Raw genomic sequence first — 14537 nt, forward strand, 5'->3', positions numbered from 1 at the left:
CAACACAATTAGGGTTGACTTACAAATCAACCCATATGACACTTAGTGCAATTCCGACCCAAATGCACTTCCGAGCACAAACCGCGCCCAAACTAACCAATAATCACTAACACGGGTGAAAATGGTCCTAACACGCCAATTAAACCCGAACACAAGTGTTAAACACGTGTCATACCCATTTTGACACCAAAACCCTAATTTTGACCCATTTCAAAATTAGTTAGCCAAACTCACCCAAAAGAGTTTCAACACTTCCATAATCACTAAACCTAGTGATTAAACTCAAGATCAAACCCTAATCAAGGCTAAAACGTCAACCAACCCAAAACCCGCCAAGTGACAAGATTAACAAGTCACCATGAACCTACTTCATCATCTAAAAGGGTTTCACAACAATCTAGCTCAAAACCCTAACTTGAACATCAAATCTAACAAATGAAATTCGGAGTTTGAGCTTACCAATACCACCACAACGTAGCTAGGAGCGAGATGAACAACTTTAGAACCCGGACTTTTGCGAGAATCCGACTTCTTCTTCTCCAAATCCACCTCTCTCTCTCTAGAACTTCTCCTCTCTCTCTAGATAATGTTGGGAGTGTTTGTGAGGATGAAATATGATCCACAAATGACCAAGGAACCAGCCTTGAAGGCTCCAAACCGGCATCTAAGTGATTTTACCATTTTACCCCTTTTAAAATAATTAAAACAGCTGGCTCGACAGACCGTTTGGACGGCGTCCCAAACTTTGGACGGCGTCCCACCTTTTGTTGCTGGACGGCGTCCCCCCTATCGGGACGGCGTCCCACATTTTGTTGCTGGACGGCGTCCCGACCTACTGCAAAATCAGAAACAAAAACAGGGTGTTACATAGTTCAAAGTAAACCTTGCATAAAACTGACTAACCAAAAACTTCACCTTGAATTACTCTTTTGTAATAAGAACAAGCTCTCAATTATGACGTACTTTCTCATAAAGACTGACATGCACATCAGCGACACATCTACACTACTACTCACCAGGACTAATTGATACTAAATACTCTCAACCTTGACATACTTACTCAAAATAAATTGGAACTCACTATATCATTTAACTAAACAAGTTACAAGCATTAAAGTACAAGTAAAAAAAACAAACATTTTGTCCTCAAATTTATTTATTTAATTTTTTTAGCCGGAGGTCCTCACCGAAGCAATCTCTCTACCCTGGAGGAGAGAGGGATAACTTTCTCTTCCTGTGGGTGGAGAATTTTTTTTCTCGACTCGTGGTTAGAGAAACGACTTCTCTTCTATTCTAGGGTAGATGAAGGATTGTCTACATCTCACCTCCTCATACCTCGCATGTGTGGAATTGGATATTGTTGTTGTTGTATTTTATCCTCAGATGTGTGTGGGGAAGAAAAAAAGGAGGACGAGGGTAAGGGCTAAGTGAGGGCTAGACATTGCCAATGTCGCCCTCGAGGGCTACGGTGAGGACATGTGTGGAGGGGAGTTGTTGGAAATGGTCTTAATGTCTATGTTTTTTTAAATTTCGGCAAGCTTATGTTTTTATCTCAATATAAGAGCACTACATTTTTTTAATAAAAAGGTATACTCTGTTATCACAACATAACTTAGGTGGCATTGCAATGTTGTTGATTGCTTGAAGCACTCTTACAATGAAATTACACAACCTTCAACGAACGATATATATTTTAAACGTCGTTGTCTCTCATACATTGAAGATTAATCAGTACTACATTGTAGAGCAAAAGGTTATACTATTGTGTATCTCATGCAAATGAAGTTGTACACATTTTAGCTCTATAAAATTCATGTCTCACAAAAATTAACAAACAATTAATGTCCAATATTGAAGATTGCTGTTGGTTACCTAATAAGTACTATACTAATATAGTGGTTGATGCTACAATACAAGGATCATCAACAGAAAAGTTAAGCTTAAGTGCCCATACACCTTAAGGACCACTTTATTCATTTTATACAATGACCACACAAATATGCAATAAAAAAGTATATTGTGTACTATATATGGTTCATTCAACTTTATTCTGGAGTATGACACAGGCCCTTATTTCATAAAACACATTTTTAATTGGAGAAACCTTTCTGCAAGTTGCCTGAGAAAGCACTTACTTCTACCACTTTATTCTACATTTGATCAATTTTTCTTAGTGGTGATGGCCCACATATGTTAGATCCTTAACATACACCTTATGTGTTGTTAGACAATGTGTTTGAGATTGATAACCTTGGATTATTCTTGAATCGTAAAACACTTTCTCAATATGTATTTTGACAATTTACCTTATCAATGCCTCGGGTTCACGAATTCGATATTGAGATAAGACAAGAACAACAATTTGTATCTAGGCAATCAGATGACAAATCAAAATAATAGGGAGTATATGTATAATGTTGTTTTTATGAAACCAGACACCCATAACCCCGCAATTGACCCCTGCTATTTCTGAGACAATGTCTAGTTACCTCGAACGAATGTGCACTCTGCATTATCCTAACTCGTCAGTGAGATTATAATTAGATAACCCTTAGTAAATCACAATTAACTAAAATAATTGTTGATAGCACTAAATTCACCAACATATGACATTCTTCTCTAACTCTTGATTCATAATTTCATGTGCAGTGGATTAAAAATGTAATTTAAGTGGTTTATATTCATGATGGATGGAACTAACAAACTTTTAAAGTATGAGCTATAAGCTATTATTTATCATGCAATATGAACTTACAGTCTCAGGGGAAGTTCTTGAGGTAAAATTTATTTATAAATCTGATAGGGGGATATCCAATATCAATAAAGAATACAATCCCAAATTGTTCAATCTAAAGTAAAGTTCACTTTTAGTTTAAATCAATGATTTTAAGAAAGTGACAACTTTTGTATGATAAATAAGGTTCCACGAATCGACTCGAGTCTAGTCAAGTACATTTGATTTCAGTGTATGCATTACTGTCATTTCTTATTCATCAAGTAATAATGCAAGTTTATCTAGACCAAGGAACATGTGTACAAGGATCTCCAAAAAAAAATAGGTAACAAACACCTTTTGTAAAGAACATCCAAAAGGAAAATTTGAAGACTAATAGAAACTTAACAAAGGGAAGCACAGTAATAAGTAATAACAGTAGATCTGCATTAAAAGCTATGCCTTTTGATCAATCGAGAACAGTTAAGTTAGGCACGCAAACTGATGTATGAAACTTGTTACCAATTTTTATCATAATGGAACTCGAAATGAGGTTTAACAGCATTTACATAAGATCAATTAGTTGACTTACCTGATGGGTTTAACTTTTGAGCCTGCAGTTGAGTGGTAGAGGGCTGATGAATACACAAAATAAGTTACAGAGCAATTGATTAGTTGTGTTTAACGATGAGAATAAACAAGTTATTAAATTCAGAAAATATACCTCGTTATCATCACAAATGATTTGAAGGTCATAGTAATAATAGTAATAAACATCAAACTTATTAGTTATTACATGCCCATCATTGTAAGAATTAATAAGACTGAGAATTCATGATACAGAAACATGAAAAAGAAAAACAGTTATAGCTTAAGTAAGGGTGCGTCTGATTACCTCGTAACTGAGGTTCAATGCTGGATGCAGAACCATTCAGCATCCAACGCGTTTGTTTCTCATCTCTGAATAACATATAGTGTTGATTCAGTGTTGAAGCATTGAGAGTTGAAATATGCCCTTAATCATTAAGCACCTGAATTTTATGGAATATCCTCGATACTAAAAACATATATTTATGTTATTAATGCAAAAGGTTAATAAGGTAATTTTACATCAATCATTGTTAATTTAAAATGTTATCAAAGAGGTTCTTGGCATTCAGAACCAACTTCATTCATAACCTTTAAATCATTCAAATTATGAACCATCCAAGTATCAAACGTTTAATCATTCAGTTTTATTAAACGCACTCTAAGCCTGTGATAAATTAAGCATATACGCCTAGTCATTAAGATACATATCCGAATCCAACGAGATAACAGTAGGTGAGAAATCCGTTCTTGGTCCAGCAAGAATGTAATATGCAAGAACATGAACAGGATGCTCAACCTCTGTATCGTCTTTAACATGGACCTTTCTAGAAGGAATTATTTCAACATTCCAAAGCGGGCAACCCATTAGCATCTCCATTAGAAGACCCGTTATACCCTTTTACCCAAAGGTACCTCAAAGACTTTAAATGTAAAACACTAAAACTGCAATAGCCAACGCTTGTTCGCTAAAACAGCATCCCCTAACTTCTAGTTTTTGTAAACTTCGGCACCCTTTAGAGAACAGTATAAGCCCTGCATTAGTATTTTCAAATAACCTAACATCCATCTTATGTTTTGACTATTTTGACCAATGAGTCAAACCAACGTCAGTCAAACCTCCTGGTTGAAGATACGGAGCAAATCTTTTAAGCTTTTGGCAGCCACTTAAAAGAGCTCCGACTCCATTGTCAAGGGGTAAATCTGTAATTACCTCTTCCTTATCTAGCAATACCATACGGAAATCAAGGAGATTTTTTGGTGCGCGCCCATGGATTCTAGTGCTGTCTTTGTGATATCGGATACGTATACAAAAACGTATTTTAGTTCGATACATCCTTGTGCTATGAAAATAATGCCTCTATGAGAAACAATGCCTTCTTCAACTTACATTTCTTGTTCATCAGCACCTTGCTCGATTCTAAGCCGCTTTTTTCTTACAAAAACAAGCCAGAACTTCTAACACACGGTCTCCAATTGAATTCCTGGTCTGTTCATAAACATTAGACATCAAAACGTCATGTATTTAAAATGTATATGACGTAATAACGGGGTATTTGAGATTTGATATTAAAGTGTGTATATGCTAATCGCTAATATTTACAATAGATAATAAAATCTTTTGTCAAAAACTACTTATCTGTTTACTTTGAGTAGCTACGAGATTACTTATTGCAGATATACACATTCACCATAATTGTGCTAAGCTATACAACATGTTAAGGTGGATGTAGTAAAAAATTTATCACCATCATACTTTTACAAAATATGGTTTTGTACCATACTGAGTATTTTTTATTACATCCGTCATAAATTATACATTAATATGTTGTACAATACAATCTGTTTATGCATAATTTATGGATGATGTATTTAAAAAATGTTGGATATCAATACCCTTTCTAGAATCACTTATTCTAGACAGTTCTTCCGCCTAACATATGCTAAAAATTCTATTAACTCACGTCATACACCGGACATACAAGGGTATAATTGTCATTTTAGCTTTTTATACTCTCTATTTTCTAATTGAACCACCATCTTCATCTTCACCTATCTAACACCCCTCAAAACTTGAAACAACACCGATTAAAATGTCTACAATCACTGCATTTGTCTATTCGTTTCAAGAAATAGCCTACACAGTACTCATTTGGATGACGAGTGAGTTTCAGTTGTGTGATTTTTTTATACAGACAATACAACATATCATTGGATGGATGACAGAGTTAAAAACAGTCAAAAATGGTTATTTGTTCTCAGTTATTATTTTTTGCCGAGAAAACTAAAACTTTATATAAATGAAAGGCTCATTAAAAAGATAAAACCTAAACACTATACAAAATACAAAAAAAACCAGCATCGAACGCCTAAAACAGATCCATACCAACCGAACTAACCAAACTATTCGACCAAACAAAATGATTCTTAGTAAAAAGTTACTGATAAGTAATAAGTAACTAATAATAAAGGAATACATCAAATAGGTCACTAAAACTATTTTTTACCTTAACTAAGTGTTGTCTAGTATAAAGTTAAATAATGGGGAATGTTAAATTTGAGTGAAAAAATTTTGGGTGATTGAAGTCGAGTACCAAAATAAATAAAGTACTAACAATATAGAAAATATTTGGTGCATTCTAATTGGCTGAAAATCAGACGCTCACATTTTTTCCTTCATAAGCATGAGTGCCTCGGGCCTCTAATACTGCATTAGGGGCGTCCGGGCATCACATTTTGTACCAACTCCCATATTTAAGGGCGTCAAAATTCGGTTTTCACGCCGGGTTAAAATTTAATTAATAGAGTTGCATCTATTAGCAGTTTCTCTACAGACTAACAAGCAGTAGTCTATGATAGAGAGCGGCCCAAATCCAAGCCCAACAATAAATAGCCCAATAGAAAGCCTATATATTGTTGTTGAGTTGCTCTGGACTGGACTGCTCAACTATGGAGGCTTGTTCTCTATCAATACTGACGTCATGAAAATCAGGCTTGTCCTCAAGCCTGAAGTCAGGAGATTGGGTGTGTACACCGAGTGAACCTAACCAAGTGATCTCAAGAATGAAATCTAAATGGCCTAGATCATACACTAAAGCATCTACCACACAATTGAACAACACAAACTTCAATGGAACATTCTTATGTTGCTCCTTAATCAGAATATAATTACCATCTCCAAACCAAATTCGTAGAGGACACATCAACTTTATTTCCAAACTTAGAGTTGTTGCAAATTTCTTAGGAATAAAATTTTTGGATGTACCACTATCAACAAGTATCAATACTTGGAATTTATTCCATTCGCCAACCACTTTAATTGTTTTCAAGTTTTGTGGAAACTCAAATAACATACCAGAATAATCCATAGAACCATGCCATGGAATAAGCCATTGATGAATTTGATTTTTATCCTTCGAGATTGTATGACCACATATTTCCATAGCTTGACATTCATTTTCAGCTTGAGCCTCTTCAGAATCAATGAACCTATATCTTGGCCTTTTAAACCGCAACTGAAGCATAACACATGTCGACGCCGGTCTTTCAATTTATGCTTAATCAAATGTCGTGTAGACAGCTGATTAGGGTTAAGGTGCTTAATTAAATGCCATGTAATCAGTCTCTGTAACTTATTTTGCTCACTTTTAACCCGAAATCTGATCAAGTGTGTTTGCCAGTTAATAATAACATCACCTAATTTCTGCAACCAAGTGATACCAACAATAATATGTGTAGCACCACTGTCTACTAAAATCAGAGCAGGGTAGTTATTAAGTTGACCGGTTAATTTTAGAGTGCGAAGGTTAAAGATGCCATGGTGCTCGAGAGCGTGACATTCTTCATCAATTGGATTAATGGTCGATTTAGTGTAGATAACTGATGAATCGTCAATAGCAGCAGGGGATAGTGTTGATGGGGTTTTAGTTAAAGGGCTTGATGTAGTATGGGCTGGTGTAGTGATGGATTTTGTTAATGGGCCAGAGCAAGTAGACTGATCGGTTTTTAGGTTAGTAGTATAAATGGGCCTGTTTGAAAATCCTGAATAATTAGGGTGATAGGGCTGATCATTTTTTAGGTTGTTATTATAATTGGGCCTGTTTGTTTGGGCTAATTTATAATCAGAATTAATAGGGTAGGGCTTACTCTTAGAATGATCGGTGTGTACAGCAGCAGTAACAACAGATGTATCAGCAGCGGCCATTTGATCAACGACGACTGTATTTCTCAAATTAGGTTTACAAGCTTGACCGGTGGCGATGGAGACATGTCGAGCAAGATCGATAGCCCGAGTACAAGATACCGGATTCAATAATTGTAACCAGTTTTTAACATCTCTTTGTAATCCCTTCACGAACATTTTAATTGCTTCATCTTCAGAACAATAAGAACAAGCCTCCATAGTTGAGCAGTCCAGTCCAGAGCAGCCCAACAACTCCAAGCCCAAGCCCATGAAGGAATGCTCTTATAAATAGCGTAGGTAAGGGTAAAAGATGGAGTGAGATTTAACGTTATTGATAGAGAACAAGCCTCCATAGTTGAGCAGTCCAGTCCAGAGCAACCCAACAACAATATATAGGCTTTCTATTGGGCTATTCATTGTTGGGCTTGGCTTTGGGCCGCTCTCTATCAGTCTAACACGAATATTAAACAAAAGAAACATCTAATCAAAAACATCACGTTTTGAATCCAAACAAACAAGAGTATTACGGTTGTTGAAACGAAAACCAGAATAACAAAAATATCTCAACAGAAACCTAAACAAATTGTCTGATACGGGAACGTAAAAAAAGCTTTCAAAGATAATCTAATCAAACCAGCAGAAGCCCATGTCATCATCAGACTCTCAGGAAGATTAATCGTCAAACAGGCTAAAGCCCATTTCTTCGTCAGACTCCTCAGCTGGCTCTTCCTTCTTCTCTTCAACTGGTGCAGCAGCAGCAGCTGCACCTCCACTAGCAGCAACAACTGGTGCAGCAACAGCAAACTTGCTCGGGTCCTGCAATAAAGTGATGCTTTAACAAAGTGATACTTTAACAGACAACGATAATTATTATAACAAACACGCCATCATACCTGGAGGTACTCCTTGACCTTATCAGCCAGAGGGAAAGAGTAACCAGTCTCAACAGCAATGGCCAAAACATTTTTGTAACCATTAATCAACATGTGAGGAGCAGCTGCAACAGTTGGGTAATGGATGGCCAATGCAAGGGATGTGATCATTGACACACCCAAAGCAAACTTCTCAACCAGGTCATCTTCAGTCAAGTCAAGCACCTCTGGGCTGAAGGTTGAACCGTTGTCATATACAGTTTCAACAACAAGACCATATGAAAATGGCCTGATGCCCAGTTTAGCCAAAAGAGCAGCTTCAGAAGATCCAACTTTGTCACCCTTCTTGATAAGCTCCACAGGGGTGATAATTTCGACAGTTCCCTTGTTAATCTTGGTGGGAATGTTAAGGACCTAAGAATTTTACAAACACGGACTTAGAACTGTAACAAATATGCATATAAATATAATGAAAAGGTTTATAAATAAAAAAAAAACAAATAATAAGTATAAAGATGATAACCTGAAAGAAAGAAGTCTGAGATGGATCTAGACCAGTGTTGCCAGGTGGAACAACCACATCAACTGGAGCAACCAGACCAACACGGGCGGGAGCTCCAACCTGATGACAAAATAAATATAATTGTAAAATGAAATAGATAAAACATAAGAACATACATCTATACCAAATATGTAAAGTTTAATAAACGTGACAGCGTGACTTTAATAAAAATCAGACTAAGTATATCATACAATATCCTCCAAGACTTGTATCACTGACTAGAAAAATGTAGATTCTATAGCTAAAAACAAAGAGTGATATTTCAAGCTGGTGAAATAAATCTAATACAAATTCAGTCAAAATCAACATCATTTTACAACTTGTAACATTTGTAATATGGAGGTAAATAAATGTTATACAAGCTCTATATATGCAAATACCACTCCCCAAAATAGGAAGATTTTTTTTATCTAGAAAGAAACGGTAAGTAACAAGCAAGTGAACTAAATCTTATACAACAATCATCATATCTCAGAACACACTGACTATAAAAGGCACCCTATAGCACTAAAAACGATAAGCTAAGGACTAATATATCCATATACATCAAAGTTATCATACAAAGAGGTTAAATTTATTTTATAAACCATCTAAACAAAAAGCCTTTTCTTATATTAACAATAACATATAAGACATAAACAATTTCAATATTATATAAACACATATTATCAAATTCAAAGACATACATTACACATACTAAGAATCATAGACTAACGTACAAACAGCATTATGTTAAAGCTAAAAAGCACATTAAGTCTCTAAATATACCTTAAAAATAAATAAGTAATACTCGTAGTATAAATTAACAAATTACCTTGTACTTCGCAACTTCCTCACGGACTTCTTTCAAATCACCCTTAGTAAAGATCAAACCAACATTTCCCTAAATTTCAAAAACAAAATAATACACAAAAATCAAACACAATACATTTCTAACTAAAAAAATAAGTAACAATCTCACAAATTACAAAGACTTACAACAAGAAGGGGGATAAGGTTGAGGTAAGCCTTGTTGCCAGTCTTCTCAGAGTGCATCCTAATTGACCTTTTCATCATAGTATTCTTTCCCATCAAAATAACCGAATCACCTCTCAAACCCTGACGAATATTCTGGAGCTGATTCGACCCGACATTATCAGCAGCAGCAATCAACACCTGAGTGTAATCGTCAAGAAGCTGACACAGCTTGGAATCGTAAGCGATCTTCTTATCAGCTTTCGAAACCTTGCCCATTTTTGTTAATACAGTATTCAACAACTAAACCCTAGATATGAACGGAAGAGATGGTGGTTTGTTTTACAAAACCGAGGGCCAAGACTGAGCGATTGAAATGCTAAGTCAAGGGGGACAGCGGCGGCGCCGTCACTTTAACCTCTTCTATTCAGATTGATTGTTTGGGCGGTGAAGGTAGAAGATAGAGATACAAAACCCTAAATTTGCTATGAGGATTGTTTGATGTTTTTTTGGGTTTTATACGGATAACAAACCGAAATGTTTAACCTAATTTTATTATAATTGGCTTATCTAGTTGGGCTTGGACTGTTTTTAGACATTGGGCTATTAAAATATACAAACATTTGGTACTTTATTGTATCATATTTTGGATATATAAAATATTAATCGGTGTAACGTTAAGTTGTAAAACGTTAAAACGCATTTAGACAATTTTCGATCCATCACTTACCTTTCTTTTAATACCTTTTATTATACACAGTTTTAATTGTGAGATCTCGAAATAATAATGCGAAGTATGCCCATAAATTCTAAGACTGCTGAGACAATAGTTACTCGCTCTTAGCTCTACCATGTAGGTAGGTGTCAGTTTTAAAATCTTATTTCTTCTAACAATGTCAATAATGAATGATTCTTGGTAAAAAGTTTATGATAAGTAACAAATAACAATGTCAATGATGAATGATTCTTTGTAAAAAGTTTATGATAAGTAACAAATAGAGTTGCATCTAGTGATGCAATTTCTCTAATCAACTAGGCGTTTCGATTGTCTATTTCTTTAAAATTGTTGTGAATTGTGATTGTCTATTGCTTTGAAATTGATAAAATGGATGAGTTTGGTGTCAATTTCAGTGACCATTTTGAAAAGAGATCAAAGACAATCAACACCGTGTGCACTTATAAGGATTTGGGTGTGACTGTGATCTAACATGAAGATTTAAAAGAAAACCAACTTAAAATCAAAAGCATTAACTTTTGTATTCAAAACACACTAATGTATCTTGATGAAAGAAGGTACAATAACAAATAATCCAGATAAGTAAACAAATTGTCTAACAGGAAAACATAAAGAAAGCTCTCAAAGATACTTAATCAAACAAGCCCATGTCAGAATCAAGCTCCTTGGGAAGATTAATCGTCAAACAGGCTAAAGCCCATTTCCTCATCAGACTCCTCAGCTGGTTCTTCCTTCTTCTCTTCAACTGGTGCAGAAGCAGCAGCGGCACCACCGCCACTAGCAGCAACAACTGGTGCAGCAACAGCAAACTTGCTCGGGTCCTACAATCAATTTCATAAAAAAACCAATTAATTATGCAATTCAATTATAACTTTAACAGATAATTAATTATTATTATTATTATAACTATAACAAACTAAGTAACATACCTCAAGGTACTCCTTGACCTTATCAGCCAAGGGGAAGGAGTAACCAGTCTCAACAGCAATGGCCAAAACATTTTTGTAACCATTGATCAACATGTGAGGAGCAGCAGCAACAGTTGGGTAATGGATGGCCAATGCAAGAGATGTGATCATTGATACACCCAAAGCAAATTTCTCAACCAGGTCATCTTCAGTCAAGTCAAGCACCTCTGGGCTAAAGGTTGACCCGTTGTCATAAACGGTTTCAACCACAAGACCATATGAGAATGGCCTGATACCAAGCTTAGCCAAAAGAGCAGCCTCGGACGAACCAACTTTGTCACCCTTTTTGATAAGCTCCACTGGGGTGATAATTTCAACAGTTCCCTTGTTAATCTTAGTGGGAATGTTAAGGACCTAAAATAATTAACAAAACTCAAAGTTATATTAAACATATATAAAGATCATAAAAGAGCAAAAAAATAAAATCCTGATTATAATAACCTGGAAGAAAGAAGTCTGGGAAGGATCTAGACCAGTGTTGCCAGGAGGAACAACCACATCAACTGGAGCTACCAAACCGACACGGGCAGGGGCTCCAACCTGATAACAAAGTAAATAAAATTGTCAAATGCCATAGCTAAAACTTAAAAGATACTACAAAATCAAAAATGTAAAGTTAAATCAGTGTTACATAAATACAAAATACGGACAACGACAACAACAACAACAACAACAACAACAACAACAACAACAACAATACCCAATTCCACCAAAGTGGAGTATGGGGGAGGTTAGATGTAGACAGTCTTTCCTCAACCCTAGAGTAAAAGGGAAGTCATCCCTCCACCCACGGCTACCTAACGGTCAGCGGGTAAAAGAAGTCGTCCCTCCCTATACTAGAGGACAGAGAAGCTGCTTCCTAAAGACCTCCGGCCAGAAAAAACCATGAGTTCCGATTTAAAAAATAAAATAAAATAAAAAATACAAAATACGGAGTAATCAGGAAAACATTTGTTTTGAGAAGTCTCTAATTAGATTAATCAATAACACTCAATAAACTCAGTTAACCGACAATCAAATATAAATTAACCGGTCAAGGACAGAATTAAACAATCAAAGATGGGATAAGCGGTCAAAGAACAAATCACTTTGCTTAAAATAAAAGTTTTGAGCCTAATAATGACGCTTTATTTCTACTTCAATTAGAGTTTCAAGTCACTGATGGTCTATATTATGTAATGCAACTGCTTCTTTGGAATTATTATTAGTAATATCATCATTAATTAATATGCCTATGCTATATGTAATGTAACTCCTATTAATCCATAAAGCCCATTTCTTAATCAGACTCCTCAGCTGGCTTTTGAGTTATACAAAATCTACACCAAATTAATCGTTGACTAAAAAGGTAGATACTTTAGGTACAAACAATTAGTGAAGTAACAAATTGGTGAAATAAATTTCACCTTATACAAACACCATTAAAACATACAACATTTTATAGTATGTGACATATTGGTGAATGCAAAAACTAAATCAATACATACACCATTCCCAATACGCAACAATCTAGTAAACTAAATCTTATAGCAACTCCATCAGATCACAGATCACTGGCTAAAAAATGTACTCTTCAGCAAAAAACAAACCATAATTAAGATACTAATATATCACAGTTGTTATAATTAGACAACTAATCTAGATTTTATAAGTCCAAAAAATCAAAAGTAGCTTCCTTTCTACACTAATCTGTGTTAATTATATAGATAAAACATAAATATAATCAAACTACAGTTATAAACTAAAAAGGCTTTACCTTATACTTAGCAACTTCCTCACGAACTTCTTTCAAATCACCCTTGGTAAAGATTAAACCAACATTTCCCTAAATTTCAATACAAAATTAAACACAAAATCAGTCACAAATCATTACTAACAAAAAACATAACAATCTTATAAACACCAAATGAATTACAACAACTTACAACAAGTAGAGGGATAAGGTTGAGGTAAGCCTTGTTGCCAGTCTTCTCAGAGTGCATCCTAATAGACCTTTTCATCATAGTATTCTTTCCCATCAAAATAACCGAATCACCTCTCAAACCCTGACGAATATTCTGGAGCTGATTCGACCCGACATTATCAGCAGCAGCAATCAACACCTGAGTATAATCATCAAGAAGCTGACACAGCTTGGAATCGTAAGCGATCTTCTTATCAGCTTTCGAAACCTTGCCCATTTTTTGTTAGTACAGTATTCAACAACTAAACCCTAGATATGAACGGAAGAGATGGTGGTTTGTTTTACAAAACCGAGGGCCAAGACTGAGCGATTGAAATGCTAAGTCAAGGGGGACAGCGGCGGCGCCGTCACTTTAACCTCTTCTATTCAGATTTTTAAAGCGGTGGGTGTAGAAGATAGAGACCCAAAAACCCTAATTTTGCTATGTAGATAGTTTGATGTATTTTTTTTTTTTAGCTTTTATAGTGTTATTAGATTAGAAATGGGCTTAGCTACTTGGGCTTGGACTGTTTGTACTCTAAACGTAGCATCATCTTTTGGATATGATTTGGCGTACCGTGAGATGAAGTTAGTAAAATGAAACGTTAAAAGGCATATGTGTTACTTAGAGTACTCCAATCAAGACAGAACTTCTTCTAGGACTAGCTAACCATTCAGCACCACATCATCACTTTCATCTCACTTTCTTCCCAAGACTAAACTCAGGATTAAACAATCCCAACAATGACACTCCTCCTTCCATATTTTATTTTCTTTTTTAATTTTTTTATAATAACGGATAATTAAAATTATTCAAATAAATCTTATATTTATTAATAATATTAAAAGAATTATTAATTATAAAATTACATTTAACTAAAACTTAAAAATTAATCAAATAAATCAAATAATAGGACACGTACACTAATTTGTGACCACGTTTTCATTTAATAATGGAACTCACACTCATCTTCTTCAACTAACCCAACTTTCAACTTTCATTTTTACAAATCTTCTTC

The 14537-nt window shown here is 35.2% G+C and overlaps 2 protein-coding genes across 2 annotated transcripts; both read right to left on the reverse strand.

Annotated features, from left to right (window-relative positions):
• Positions 1 to 7963: 7963 nt before the first annotated feature.
• LOC139865743 (large ribosomal subunit protein uL10-like) lies at positions 7964 to 10370 on the reverse strand. The gene is made up of 5 exons (XM_071853840.1): positions 9897 to 10370; positions 9733 to 9801; positions 8880 to 8978; positions 8378 to 8770; positions 7964 to 8300 (listed from the first exon to the last, which is right to left on the reverse strand). The coding sequence occupies exons 1-5, from the start codon at positions 10149 to 10151 to the stop codon at positions 8157 to 8159; spliced, it is 960 nt and encodes a 319-aa protein (XP_071709941.1). The 5' UTR covers positions 10152 to 10370; the 3' UTR covers positions 7964 to 8156.
• A 734-nt stretch (positions 10371 to 11104) lies between these two features.
• On the reverse strand, positions 11105 to 13971 carry LOC139865740 (large ribosomal subunit protein uL10-like). The gene is made up of 5 exons (XM_071853833.1): positions 13502 to 13971; positions 13333 to 13401; positions 12018 to 12116; positions 11538 to 11930; positions 11105 to 11429 (listed from the first exon to the last, which is right to left on the reverse strand). The coding sequence occupies exons 1-5, from the start codon at positions 13754 to 13756 to the stop codon at positions 11283 to 11285; spliced, it is 963 nt and encodes a 320-aa protein (XP_071709934.1). The 5' UTR covers positions 13757 to 13971; the 3' UTR covers positions 11105 to 11282.
• Positions 13972 to 14537: the final 566 nt, after the last annotated feature.

The sequence above is a fragment of the Rutidosis leptorrhynchoides genome, chromosome 9 (genome assembly GCF_046630445.1).
Source record: "Rutidosis leptorrhynchoides isolate AG116_Rl617_1_P2 chromosome 9, CSIRO_AGI_Rlap_v1, whole genome shotgun sequence".
NCBI classification, from domain to species: domain Eukaryota; kingdom Viridiplantae; phylum Streptophyta; class Magnoliopsida; order Asterales; family Asteraceae; genus Rutidosis; species Rutidosis leptorrhynchoides.

Bases quoted from the DNA above. Each gene is read 5' to 3' on its own strand.
- LOC139865743 (XM_071853840.1), bottom strand. From the start codon at position 10,151: ATGGGCAAGGTTTCGAAAGCTGATAAGAAGATCGCTTACGATTCCAAG. The intron at 8,979-9,732 runs GTAATTTGTTAA...TTTTGTCATCAG, and splicing joins AGGAAGTTGCGAAGTACAAG to GTTGGAGCTCCCGCCCGTGT. The intron at 8,301-8,377 runs GTATGATGGCGT...ACTTTATTGCAG, and splicing joins AGGTCAAGGAGTACCTCCAG to GACCCGAGCAAGTTTGCTGT.
- LOC139865740 (XM_071853833.1), bottom strand. From the start codon at position 13,756: ATGGGCAAGGTTTCGAAAGCTGATAAGAAGATCGCTTACGATTCCAAG. The intron at 12,117-13,332 runs GTAAAGCCTTTT...CTTTGTTATCAG, and splicing joins AGGAAGTTGCTAAGTATAAG to GTTGGAGCCCCTGCCCGTGT. The intron at 11,931-12,017 runs GTTATTATAATC...TAATTATTTTAG, and splicing joins CCCAGACTTCTTTCTTCCAG to GTCCTTAACATTCCCACTAA.